The sequence below is a fragment of the Engystomops pustulosus genome, chromosome 8 (genome assembly GCF_040894005.1).
Source record: "Engystomops pustulosus chromosome 8, aEngPut4.maternal, whole genome shotgun sequence".
Classification (NCBI taxonomy): Eukaryota; Metazoa; Chordata; class Amphibia; order Anura; family Leptodactylidae; genus Engystomops; species Engystomops pustulosus.
In genome coordinates this window covers 44,782,466-44,796,334 of record NC_092418.1, presented here as the reverse complement: position 1 = coordinate 44,796,334, position 13,869 = coordinate 44,782,466, and the positions used below count along the sequence as shown (strand labels likewise).

General features: G+C 40.3%; 1 protein-coding gene across 2 annotated transcripts in view; it reads right to left on the bottom strand.

Annotated features, from left to right (window-relative positions):
• Positions 1-9,119: 9,119 nt before the first annotated feature.
• GSG1L (GSG1 like) overlaps positions 9,120-13,869 on the bottom strand; it is a 121,702-nt gene continuing 116,952 nt past the window's right edge. For both annotated transcript variants that reach the window (XM_072120790.1, XM_072120789.1), the window contains 2 exons: positions 10,959-11,070; positions 9,120-9,728 (listed from right to left, as the gene is read on the bottom strand). In XM_072120790.1, the coding sequence (XP_071976891.1) occupies positions 9,428-9,728; positions 10,959-11,070 (413 nt within the window). In that variant the 3' untranslated portion in view covers positions 9,120-9,427. The remainder of the gene's footprint in view (positions 9,729-10,958; positions 11,071-13,869) is intronic.

Sequence of the window (13,869 nt, the reverse complement as noted above, 5' to 3'; positions counted from 1 at the left end):
CATAGCGTTTCGTGTGTGCGTGACTACATCTGTCAGTGTATGGACTTTGAATGTGGTGGAATGAAAAGCTTGAAGTCATCTCCATTTAAAGATCTGTATTTCACAATCTTGTTAAAAGTGACACAGAAATCCTGGGTATTTAGCGAAAACTGAATAACATCAACGGATTCATCCAATGGCCCGTAAATACCAGCATGTCTACCTTCACTTTTCTTGTCCGATTTCTGACAGAGCCAATTTAATACAATATTGCAGCATACTATTAACTCACAGCAGGACCATTGTTTGGCCTCAGAGATGTACACAGCAGAGCTACTCGTGACAGTGTAACAGGAAATCATAGCTGCTCGACTTTCACCTTTCGATATGTTGAGCCAGCGCTCTGGAATTTGATGGCGCTGTATAAATAAAGCTTATTATAATTATTAGGTTAAAGTGAATCATTTTAGGTGGATGCACTTAAAAAGCTTCTCAAAATCTGCTTTGTTGAAGAGTCCCGGATGTCTTTATTTGATTCCAAGCTATTAAATTACTGGTTATGGGGCACTGAGGCCAAGGTGTATTCATTATATATTTGTATGAAAATTATCTTGGGTAGTAGGCAAAATTCTATAGGGACATCAGCAAGTGGTAACATTCAATTATGAAGTTATTCACATGCTCTCAGGAGAAATAAGAAAGGAGCCGCAAAAATAAAAATATCAATGAAAGCAGACATCATTCAGATGGGTGCTGTATGTATGACTATATGAAAGGATACTACATAGGGCAGCACGGTGGCTCAGTGGTTAGCACTGTAGCCTTGTATCATTGGGGTCCTGAGTTCAAGTCCCATCCAGATGAACATCTGCAAAGAGTTGTATGTTATCTCCGTGTTTTTGTGGCTTTCCTCTGGGTCCTCCGGTTTTCTCCCACACTCCAAGACATACTGCTAGGTTGCTTAGATTGTGACCCCCATTGGGGACAGGGACTGATTTGGCAATCTCTGAGCAGCACTGCGTAATCTGTGTGCGCTCTATAAATCCTTATTATTATTATTATTTCGCGTAACACCATATATTTTCTGGCTAATACTTAGGGCAGATTTAGTCATAAAAATTTGTCAGATTTCTGGCATACAATTTATTGTATGTAATGTCTTACATTTTGTCTAATATCAACTGTTCTCAACATATTAAAAAAAAGGTTAGAAAAAAGGATCTTAAAATTTGTTAAACCATAAGTTTTACTTGCAGGAGACACTTGCGTTTGTTTACTTGTGGGATTTTATTACATAATATATTTACTAGAATAGAGTGAGTCACAGCAGCTACATCTCCAGCCAGCAACTTTGAGACTGAATATGAAGACACATAATAACCAGAAATTATGTAATTCCTTACGTCGACACACTGGACTACTGATTTCTATAGGGATTGTTGAAAGGTAGGGTATGCTTTAAAGGAGCATTACTAGTAATAACAGTGGCTTGTAGGGCACTTTTCATGACTAGAAATGTCCCTTTGTTGTTGTAGTAGTATCTGTTATTGAGCTTCAACACACTTGTTAACATTATCGTGACTGTATTCCAAAGTTACAGTGGCCGATGGTCCAGGTCTACTGCTTGTCATTGCCATATATTCCACATGAAAACATATAAAAAAACAGTATGAAGATATGTTTCTTACATTTAACAGGCAGCTGCTGTTTTTTTTGCTGGAAAATTCAATAGAACCAAAATTTGAGAAAGCAACTGCAAGAGATACTTTATTTTCCACTAAAGCAGTTTCATTCTTCTTCACTCAGACATATTTCACATTGTGCAATTCTATTGTTGTTTCTCATATAAAAAAAAATTACATTCTGGGATGAAAAATTGACGGACAGCCAGTCAGAAAGATTGGAGGTCGCTGTAGCCTTACCGAACCTTTGTTCTCTCTTCTGCTCCGACCTCCAACACTGGAGATGAGCGCACAATGAAGAGCCTAGATGCAGCCAGCCAGTACATGGCTCTCAGAGCTCTGCTTCCCGGGGAATTCATCTGCAATGCTAATTGTAACAACATTTGTTATTTTGCTTCAAATCATCTCTCATTATATTTTTCATTGATTAACCTTCAATTATTCCTTTGGATACACTCTGTGGCTATAGCCGCTTAAATAACAACTTTTTCCATTTCAGCAACTAAGTTTTATTATGGTTGCAGTCTGGCCAGTGAAGCATGTGAAATTCAGCTCTGCTGACGACTCTTCTAATCCACACAATGGCGCTGATTTACAGCCCATGCACAAGGCCTTATTACACATTCCTAATACTGCATCTAGCTTGTACTTTGCCTCTCATGTGCCTCCAACTGCTAACATGGTACAGGCACAAGTATAAATGAGGGCAGAAACATAAACTACTTCTCAAAATATGGAATTTATTGCCCCAGTGCTGGATCATCTTTCATTGCTTTGATTGAAGACTACACATCATTTAACCAGAGAAACGCAGACATTTTCATCAGGCTTAAAAATTAAACTTATGTTTTAAAGGAAACCTACCATTTGATTTGATGATTTATGAACCAAACATACCGTGAGACTGCTGTAGCTACACTGGTCGAATAACATATCTTGTTTAATCCCTGAATTGAGTGGTTTTGCTGAAAAAACTATTATAAAATTATGATAATGAGGCTCTGTTGCTCCTGTCCCGGATCTTGGTGCTTCTCCTCTCACCCTTATTAAGAAGCATTTCAGGGTCCTGGAGTGGTCTAGCCAGTCTCCAGAAAACCTTTGGAGGTAGTTGAAAGCCTGAGTTGTCCAGGGACAGCTTCAAAACATCACTGCTCTAGAGGAGACCTGCATGCAGGAATGGACCAACATACAGTGGTGTAACTAGAAGCTGATGGGCCCCAGTGCAAACTCTGTGCCAGGCCACCGACTATAATGTATGGTTTATAGCAATAGTCTTCTCATATGGGAAAGTCACACCATAAGGGCCCCCCAAACCTCTTGGGCCCAGGTGCGATCGCAACCTCTGCACCCCCTAAAGTTACGCCCCTGCCAACATACCAGCAACAGTGTGCGCTAACCCTGTAAAGACTTACAGAAAACGTTTGATCTTTGTCATTGCCAACAAAGGAAATATAACAAAGTATTGTGATGAACTTTTTTATTGATCAAATACTTATTTTCTGCTATAATTTATAAATAAATCAGAAAATCAGAAAATATGATTGTCTTTATTTGTTTACTCGTGTTGTCTCTCATAGTTGAGGTTCTACCTATGATATCTATAACAGGTTTCTCTCTTCTTTTTATGGTTCAATAAACTTCATTGCTAGCGAGCGAGAAGCCTACAAGTCAGGCACATGTTCGGGTCGCAGCCCCATATTTAGTTATGACAAGGAATCATAATCAAGTAGGACTCAAGCTCAACCAAGCAAATATAAACGTATCTAACATTAACTAAACATCTAGAAGTGGAGAGAAAAAAAAAAAAAAAATAAAAAAAAAAAAAATAAGGGGGGTAGGGAGAAAAAAAGGGGGGAGGGGAGGGAAAAAAGGAAGGGGGAGACAAGGAATCCTCTCTTCTTTTTAAATAGGAGAACTTGCACAGTTGGTGGCTGACTACTGTAAATACTTTTTTCCCCATTGTAGATTTATAGACAATTAAAATGGATGTGTTTTATGAAGATTGACATTTCTCAGGACTCCGATCTCATTCACTCTGTTGGGCACCAGTATCATCAATCTGACAATAACCTCAATGTATCAGTAGGAGCTTTAGGGCTCTTTCATATTGGCGTTGATGTTCAGTTTCCATGTTTCTTACGTTTTGTCTCAGTGATGCATCTATTTTCCCAGACTTCTATTGCCTACCGTGATCAACATAAGTAAAAAAAAAAAAAAAATAGGACGTCTCATAATTTTTTCCACGGATCAGTGAAAATACAAGCCAATGTGAAAACACCCATAGAAACCAAAGGCTTTGGTATCCATGGAAATCACTGAACCACAGACATGAAAAGCAAAGCCAATATGAATTAACCCTTACAAGTAATGTTCCGTTAAAAGGTAAAGCACCTTTATGAGGAAAATCTGTTTAATGTGTGAGGCATAATCCCTAGACAGCCGTTCACCTGGACTTGATAAATGAATCCTTTTGTGGAAAGACTGAAGGACTGGGTCATCCATCTGTTTTCATTTCTTGTAGCGGTTATTACAATCGATAGTCTTGCTGATGAGCAAATGCTTGGTACTTGTTGCGAGCCACTTAGATTAATGGACGAAGCTGAACATCTTTCAAGTTCCTGTTTACCCAGTCCATGTCCTAAGTGCAATTTACCAATCAGAATATTAGCCCGGAGTTTTATGTAACCAGCTGTTTATTTCATAAGGTTATGTAACAAAGTAGCTAATAAAAATCACTGTGGAATGGTAGAAGGTTTTCTGCACTTCTACTTCAAGAACCTTCAATTGATTGTAGCAATAAAAAAAAAAAAAGTTTTATGAAACATTGAATATAATTTAAAATAAATCAAAAGCTACTGCAGCAATGATAGACATTGAATATTGTGTTGTTTAGAACATTTTATTTGAGAACAATGTATTTCTACTTGCAAATCACTTGCAAAATCTAGGGCAGTCACTTCAGTTCATGAAAAGCAGTTTTTTATAGTAGTTTTAGGTAGCGAACACCAGGGCATTGCTAAAGGCTCATGGGCCCTGGTACAAAAGTTCAGCTTAGGCTCCTGATCCACCCTCTATATATTAATATATTCGGAGCTGAGGACATTGGGGTGTTCAGCCTGTGTGAGACACGAGGGTCGGGGCTATATAAGAAACAGAGGGTTTGCAGAGCTGGATCGGATCCTGTACAGAGGATCTCTGCACTCAGCTCCTTCTTTCCATATAGAAAATCCCACATGAAGGACTTCGGGGCAGCTACATGTGGACCTGTATTTGGGACACAGGCATCCAGAAGAGTTGAATAACCACCAAACACAAGCTACAGGTAAACATAGTTGAAAAGTCCATCATGAATTATCTGACTTTCTGCCTTTATTTTCTTCTCTATCAATGACATTATCATTATGAATTGATTTTATGGCTTGTTTTTCTAGTCTGTCTTGGTCACCAAAATACAACATCATAGCCCTGTATATAATTATCACTAAATAAATGGTAAATGCCGTACCCAACAAATTAATGAGAACATATTTGGACCTGATGGTTGAACTAGGGTGATCTACCTTTCTACTTATCTTATGGACATATAAACTAATGCTGTAACATTAGTGATTATAATAGGTCAAATATTTGGTGGCTTTAACATGCACACTAGTCTTTTTATTTCAGAAATCATTAGCACTTTTATTAATAGTATAATTTGATTCATTTTTTAATAATCCCAACCATGAACACTAGATTTAGCCATTTGTTTTAAAGGAGATGCATCATCAAATTTTGACAGGATAAACCTGTGTCTCTTACATGTCCATCTGAGCACTGTAATTTGAGATCTGCCTTTATCCCCTTCATTTATGGCACCCTTTGTCCCAGAATCAAGTTATAAAAATATGCTAATAAGCCAGAAGTACTTAGAACACTTCTTCCATGCCCCCTTTCTTCTATGGAGCCCCATCCCCCACTAGTGACATAACCTTCTCCTTTCAAATGTTGGCCCCTGCTGTCCAAATCTCTGACAAGTGAGTAACAGACGGCTGAGATTGTGAAGCTTACACCCCCTGGGGAAGCTGCGTAGAAAAGAGGAGGTGTGCAAAAATCAAGGTGCTCCGAATCATTTCTGGCTCATTTACATATGTTTGTAACTTGATTGATAAAGACAGATCAATTATCATAGTGCCCAGATCGACAAGTAAGTGACAGTGGTTTATCAAATGTGATGATTGATTTCCTTAAAGGAAACTTCAATAATGGTTAATTTTAACTACCCGGATATAATCTGGGCCTTGGTGATATATAGTGGTGCAGTAACCAGAGGAGCCATAGCTGACTCGCAAAGTACGACAATCTGAGTAGCAGTCCTAAAATGGGAGATACTTAATAAATAAGAAAACTGAGAGCAAAGCATTGCAAAAATCTAGAAGGCAACTACGATAATAATTCAATAAGAGCCGTTGCTAGGTCCACAATCAGAAAGTGAAGCTACCCTCTGCTTATATTAGAGCATTATGTCAGACTTGTTTGAGGTTATCCAGAATTTCTGTCTTCAATTCAGAATTTTAGGGAATAGGAGGGAATTTTCTGGTGTTAATTAATGGAGGGTTTTGTACAGAAGTAATTAAAGGTGATCGCCTGCTTAAGGACACCCGACTTACAGACGACCCCTAGTTACGTACGGACCCTGCTGCAAACTGTGATCTTTGGATGCTTTACTATAGTCCCAGACTGCAATGCTCAGCTGTAAGGTGTCTGTAATGAAGCTTTATTGATAATTTTTGGTTCAATTACAGCAAAACTTTTGAAACTCCAAATGTCACTGTGGCAAAAAAACCATTTGGTCTGGATCTACAATTATAAAATTTACAGTTTCGACTTACATACAAATTCACCTTAAGAACAAACCTCCGGACCCTATCTTGTAAGTAACCCGGGGACTGTCGGTAATGCGGTTTCAGATTTTTGAAGTCTGGAGGGGTTAAGGGGGCCTAATCTGTAGGGGATTAAGTGTTTGATGACCTCTTCCTCATAAAATCTAGAAGTTTTTAAGGATAACAAAAATTGAAATGAAGCTGCATATTTTATTTTTTAGTATAGATATTCTATTATTTTCAGAACATGCCACTAAATTATATTTCACTTTGAGGATATACAGTAAGTTGACTAACCGAGAACAATTGTTACACTGGGTATGTGTTCCAGTAACCTGATACTGCCTAGAAATAGAAAGCTAAAATGTAATTATTATTCAATATACTTTTAAAAAAAGCTATTCAAGCTTGGTTAAAACTTGAAAGTTATCTCAAAAAATGAGAATTTGGGCATCTGTGTTACACAAGTGTTCAGTGGGAATAAAAATAGGCCTCACTGTGTAATAAGCAGGCCCTGCGCCAGCACCCGGCTAACCCGGGTAAGTGCTAAGGCCCCAGAGTGCTGGAGGGGCCTACTTGGGCCCCCGGCTTAATTGTGCCAGAGTTGCTTTAAGACACTGGTACAAATGATCACCATCCGGCTTGTGTAGCTTTCTGCCTCTATGCTGCGCTCCCGACGAGCAGAATCCAAAACTCACCTTTCCTCGTTCCCCCAAAGCGGTGCTCCGCAATGTATATGACGGCTCTGAAGCCGGCGCACATGATGAGGTCATCAGGCATCCCGGCTTCAGAGCGTACGGCAGGCACATGCCGAAGAAAGAATGTGGCTGTTCCTGCGCTGCTTCGGGGGAACAAGGAAAGGTGAGAATTTTTTCTTTCCCAGAGGGGGGGCAGTGTGTCTAAATGGGGAGGGGGGGGGGGCAGTGTGTCTACAGGGGAAGGTGGGGCAGTGTGTCTACAAGGGGAGGGGGGGGGCAGTGTGTCTACAGGGGAGGGGGAGCAGTGTATCTACAAGGGGAGGGGGGCAGTGTGTCTACAGGGGGAGGGGGGCAGTGTATCTACATGGAGGAGGGGGGCAGTGTGTCTACAGGGGGAGGATGAGCAGTGTGTCTACAAGGGGAGGGGGGCAGTTTGTCTACAGGGGGAGGGGGGCACTGTGTCTACAGGGGGAGGGAGCAGTTTCTCCTCAGGGGGAGGGGGCAGTGTGGCTACGTGGGGCAGGGGGCAGTGTGGCTACTGGAAGGCGGGCCTTGAAGGCCCCACTAAGGCTTTGTCGCCCAGGGGCCTACTAAAACCTGGGGCCAGCCCTGGTAATAGGTATGAATAACCTGCTATTATGTACTGGGCTTCCACACGTACGGTCCCAATAACTGTGGTGGTGTCACTACCTAATTGATATATTTCCTCAGGCGGGCTGGTTCTGGTACTGGCTGGGTGCCCCTCACCCTTTATCTTTCACTGGCTGGGTGCTATACTTGTACCACTCACGCTGTGTATGTCACTGGCTGAAATATATATTCTATATTTACTCTTCCTGTTTATTGAAAGAATCTGCAAATGTGTAAATGATGACATCCAGCTATTATTAATACCACACATTAACATTAAGTAGAAATAAAAAAGCAAAAAGAATCTGTGAATTGTGTACAATAGTTCAATTTAAAAATTTAACTTGCCCTCCAAATAGAAGTCCTGTAATTACTGTAAATGCTGCAATACAAGTGGTAAAAATGGGGAAAAAAACTTACATACAGTTTCACAAAATTCACACAAAGGCGTCCCACAATGGATATTGCCAAAATAATCCTTTTATTCAAATAAAATGCATCCTCCAACGCCAAGCGTCTTACTCATGAATCAAAACGTGTTAACCCGATGTTCGAAGGTGTATTTTATGTGAATAAAAGGAATATTTTGGCAACATCCATCGTGGTACTCCTTTGTGTTGTGCTGGTCCTTACTATATTTTATGTTTTTTATGTGGGTTATATTGTTTGTAACAATGATTTATTGAGGGCTATCCACAAAATACGCATTATATTCACTCATTTACTTTATTTTGAAGAAAATCTCGGTTTAATTTAGGGATAAAACCTTTGTGTTTAATAAAAAATATTAGCGCTCTTGGATGGAAATGACTATTTTTGTTGTAGACAGAGCAGTGGTCAAGGTGCTCTGTCATCTCTTACCCGTATACTGTAGATTAGACCAACAAAACCCATCACCATATCTTCAAATATTGAAATATTGAAGCATTACATCAGATGGCATACCTTTTACCAATGTGACAATTTAAGCAGTAACTTATTATTCCCTGCTCTTTCACAGGTTTAAACTGTATAGGCACCTGAGGACACCAATACAGTAGAAAGAAGGAGAAGAAGTTTGGATTATCATTGTAGCTTCCTTCTAGGGTCCTGGGCTGCCTGGGACTGCAAGAGGCCTTGAGTCCTGTCTGGCAAACATACCCTGGGGTGATGGCGAGGGTGCCCATAGAGAGGGCTCTGATAGCCACCTCTGGCACCCTTGCCACAGGTTCGCCACCACTGCATTACATTATTGTAATATTTTGTTTTTCAATACAAAATAAATCAAAGACTGTGGAAAAGCCAAATTTATTAGATAGCATTTGTGCAAAACAATAAGTAATGTCACATACACAGCACTGGCACTTGGGGATGTTACTTATGCCCCCTCATACGGCATGGAGAATACTTGGTAAAACAGCAGTGGATTACTAAGATAGAGCTATGGTTTGATCTCCATGGATGAAAGTCTTTGAGCTCTTCAAAATCAAAAAAATATATAAGAAAGTATCAAGTATAGCATTGTAGATTTTTGTTTTTAACCAATAAAACATGAACAGAAATAAATGCATTACTATAGATTGTAAATTGACACATTTCAACATTGTTCTTCTCCCAACGATTCCCGTATTTCTCCAAGGTCAACTGATGTTGAAACCAGCCCAGATTTCCTGATATTTCGTGTTGCATCATCTGATATTTCCAAAGAGCTAGAAATAGATTGGACTGGTCGCTCCTTCATGTATTTAAGGGCGTTGTGATCTGTGAAGGACTGTTCTTCTTGCAGGGCTTGCTCAAAAATCTTATGCTTGTGTCCAAACTCGATGACTGTTTTTGTATATGAATTCAGAGTGGTGACAGAGGCTGCCATGCAACACGTGAAGGAACACCAGGCAAGGCTGGAAGACACAAAGGGCACGGTGAGAGCCGAAAACTGTGCCAGACACATACAGCACAACAGAAAATGTCAAAACTGTACAGAACTGCTGATTAATATAAGCACATGACAGTTTATGTCATTTAGAAACAAATACACACAACATTGCTACTGCGTCATACCAAGTGCCTACAGGTCCATGTTAGGGTCTTGTAGACATTTTGAGTAGCCTCTATGAGACTGGTAGTTCATATTTCCAATGATTTGTAAAGCACTACGGAATATGACGGCGCTATATCAAGATTAGTATTATTATAATCACAAATAATTAAAAATGTTATAATCTTGAAGTCAACCAGAGGAACATCATTGTACCATAGGAGTCGATGGGCTCTGTATTATAAACCAATATCTACTAAAGCAATAGTTAGAGTGTACCCATTAAACTACAAGCTCGCTCAGATATGGTATGAAATATCCTTTCTAGAATTAACTCTCTTTATGTGAAATGTCCTATGTTTACCTATAAAATATCTCTTCCAAAGTCATGTGAAGATGAGTAGAGAAGAGTCATATTAGCCTGAGATGAGTCAAGTTTAGTGGCTGCAGAAGGAGTGTTACCTAAGACGCCCCTATGTTCAGTTCCATACTACCTAGAAACATGGTGTTAAATTAAAGATAAGAATCTCATCTTTCAGATTACATAACGATCTGCCGTTCTATGAGCTATAGATCTGGAAATAGACCTAAAGACCAACACCAATTTGTTTGAGCAATGCTTCTATCACAAGTAGAGAGGAGTGGACCTGAAATTTAGGTTCAGCGTCCTCTGTTTGGCAGCTGTGCCTTAAGTGGACATGTTACTTGATGGGCTGCAGAGCGGCCAATCACAGCTATGTCTAGTTGTTAGGGGCATAAAGCGGCTTCATTGGCTACGCAACAGCCAATCAAGAAACATAACCTCTATGATCACTAATAAAAGCTGATTAAATATTAGTGGAGATATGAAAAGCCACCCTACCAGCTACAACTCATTTATATTTATATTAATGTAAGATATATGATGCATGGAGTTTTGTGGGGAATAGAGATTCCATGCATCATATATCACTGTGAAGCAAGAAGTCGAATACCTGGTAGTGTGGTTGATCTGTAAAATACATGCAGCGCATGGTGTGTATTTCAGACACTGACTATGGTCATGTTCGGTCAGCCCAATAATTGTATCCATCAAATTTGGATTTATACCTACCAGAAAGACCACCCATAGTCCCATGAATGGGGTCTCCAGTCTTCAGGGCCTAAACTCACAGTAACCTGAAGGACTTGAGTGTACATCATGTGAGCCACCATTCCAAGAAGACCTTTAAGAAAGCAAAAAAAGACATATAGTACACATTTCCTTCACAGCTGTATTTGACAAAATTGAGCCCCCAAGTATAAAAGAAAATGTTCTTTTGCAGTTTTGACCAACCAAATTTGCAGACAGTTTTAGATAGGAGCTTTGCAGATATGTGTAACCATAACTTTGTGTACCGTATCTTTCGGATTATAAATCAGACCGGAGTATAAAGCACAGCATCAATAAATGCTTGCTAAAATGTCTAGGTTCATATATATGGCGCATCAGATTATAAGGATGAATGACCAGCAGGTGGCAGACCTGTGCACAGTACAAGGCAGCTGTTGTCTGTAAGTACGGTTGATATATAAGGAGCACTGGACTATAAGGCGCACCTTTGATTTCTGAGAGAAACCAAGGATTTTTTGTGCGCCTTATAGTCCAAAAAATACGGTATGTTGTTAGTAGAGCAGTACTGAAAAAATGCATTTATATTTCAGGATTGTAGCTGGACTTGTTGCACGGGGGTAGTTCTCACCAGCAAGGCTGTGAGATCTTTGGTTTTTACTCAGTGGCAGATTAAGGCGACCATGTTTATACACTTTAAGCCACCCCATTCCGGTCTGAAACTGTCATCAGGATTTCACATTTTGAACTTATGACAGGTTCCCATAACCTGTTTAATCTGATATTATTAACATTAGTGGTTCCACTCACTTTTAAAGTACACTTGGACACTGTCTGTGCTTTGGCTTATGATTTTGACTAATCTTCTGTATATATGATTTTGTACTTTATTTGCTTCCTCAATTGTGACCTGAGTTGTTGACCTCCTCTTTGTGCTATTTGTTTGTCTGGTAAAGTGTCCACACTTTGGCGTAGGGAGGGACCCTCTGCCTGGTTGTCTGGTTGGCCTAGGATGCGCATCGTCGAGCAGTCAGGGTTGTTGTTTTAGTATTCACTGTCCTGTCTGTTGCCCCAGAGCCCATTGTCCTCATTACACCTGGTGGCATTTTGCAATATTAAGGACCCTATGACTATAATAGCTACTGTGGGGGGACCCTGTGACACTAATGTCAACTTTGGAGGGGCCCTCTGACAATAATGGCTGCTACTGTGAGAGCCCTGTGGCAATAATTGGTAGAAGAAGGGGGGGGGGGGTCACATGACTTTACTTGCACATGAGGAGATCCTGTAAATATCTTGTGTACTTTGGGGACCCTGTTAAAGTTTCAGTGTCTGTGGGAACATTGTTCCTTTTGTGGCTACATTGGGAGCCCAGTGATTATGGTTCAATAATAACTTTATTTGGAATGCACTTTAACAGGTAAAATGAGTTACCACATCAGATTATGTGAGTAGGAACCTGTGCATCGAGAGTGGAGTCATTAGATGCATTATAATACCAAAACGTTCTGGGGACATATGAATCAAGGAACAACAACAGTCCAAAGAGGACCCTTAACAATATTGCAATTAACATGTTACAAACAATACAGGGACACTAGACAGGGGAAAATGGGGCAGGGAGGGTAGTGGGTATGCGGGTAAGGACAGCAGAGACACACCTTTGTGTCCAGGAGTAGGGTGTAGGATTGGGAGCCCAGTGATTATAATGGCTACTGAAGGACTCGAGGTTTCACTGTTATTATCTTGGCTATTGTCAGGGGCCTTGTGTGTATAATGACTACCTTGGGGACAGTGCTACTACACTACTAAATTGTCAGCTGGACGTCACCATTCTCCTTACAAATAGGAGATTTCCCCAGTGATGACTGTACACTGTCGTAGTGTATATGGAGCACAGGACTGTAACAGGAGAAATGGTAACAGCCAGTTGTCAAATTATTCATACATATACAGAGGAATAACAGAAGCACAATCCATAATTTGGAGAAAAATGTGACTTAGAATTGTTGTTTCATGGAGAATACAAGTGTTTACTTGTCCTGTGACTATGTCTGATCATGGCTGTGTCCTCCTATACATCATATTTATCTTCCAGTCTCAGACAAATCTAGTGCCGTATAACACTGTTCATCTCCCTCTTCACTGTTTAATGTTAAATGCTTCCGATAAATCTGCCCCAACATGCAAGGTCATTTGCATGTTTTACACTTCAGTGAGGAGTTGTCTGGTGTTCCTTGTAGTTACATGAATGGTGAGCTACAAAAAATGTACTTTATGGTACTCCAATCCGACACTGATTACATTATATGCATCTCCTTCCATTTTATTTATATAAAGCCCACCCTAATATCCCCCTAACATATTTAAAAGCATGTCCTCCTAGTACTGAGCATTTATATAAAGTATATCACCGGTAATAAACTAATTAAAATAACTCACTTCCTAGCAATCCCACTGCACTGCTGTCTGCCTCTTCTGTTGGGGACTCCTGTGCAGGGATGCAGACACTGGGGCACATGTACTTACCCGCCCCATCGCGATCCCCGAGGTGCATTGATGAGGATTCGGAGTTCACCTTCTTCTTCCCGGTGCAAGTAAGTGCGTGGCTTGCGACACAATTTTGAATGTCCGAATCCGTCGGATCGTCTGTTGGCCTGCCCCCCAATTTCTGTTGCACGCCACAATCGATTGCGTGCGCCACAATCAGCTTTTAAATGCGGCGCAAAACGGTAATCGTTGGAATATCTGACATTTGTGTGTTCCGCGAACCCTTAGTGTGTCATCTGTCAGTGTCATACAGAACACACAAAGATGTGTGCTGTGCCACTCTATGGCATCTGTGTCTTAAGGAAGCTGATGCCATTGATTCTGTCTGACAGTACAGACCTGCACATGGTGTCACAGTACGCTT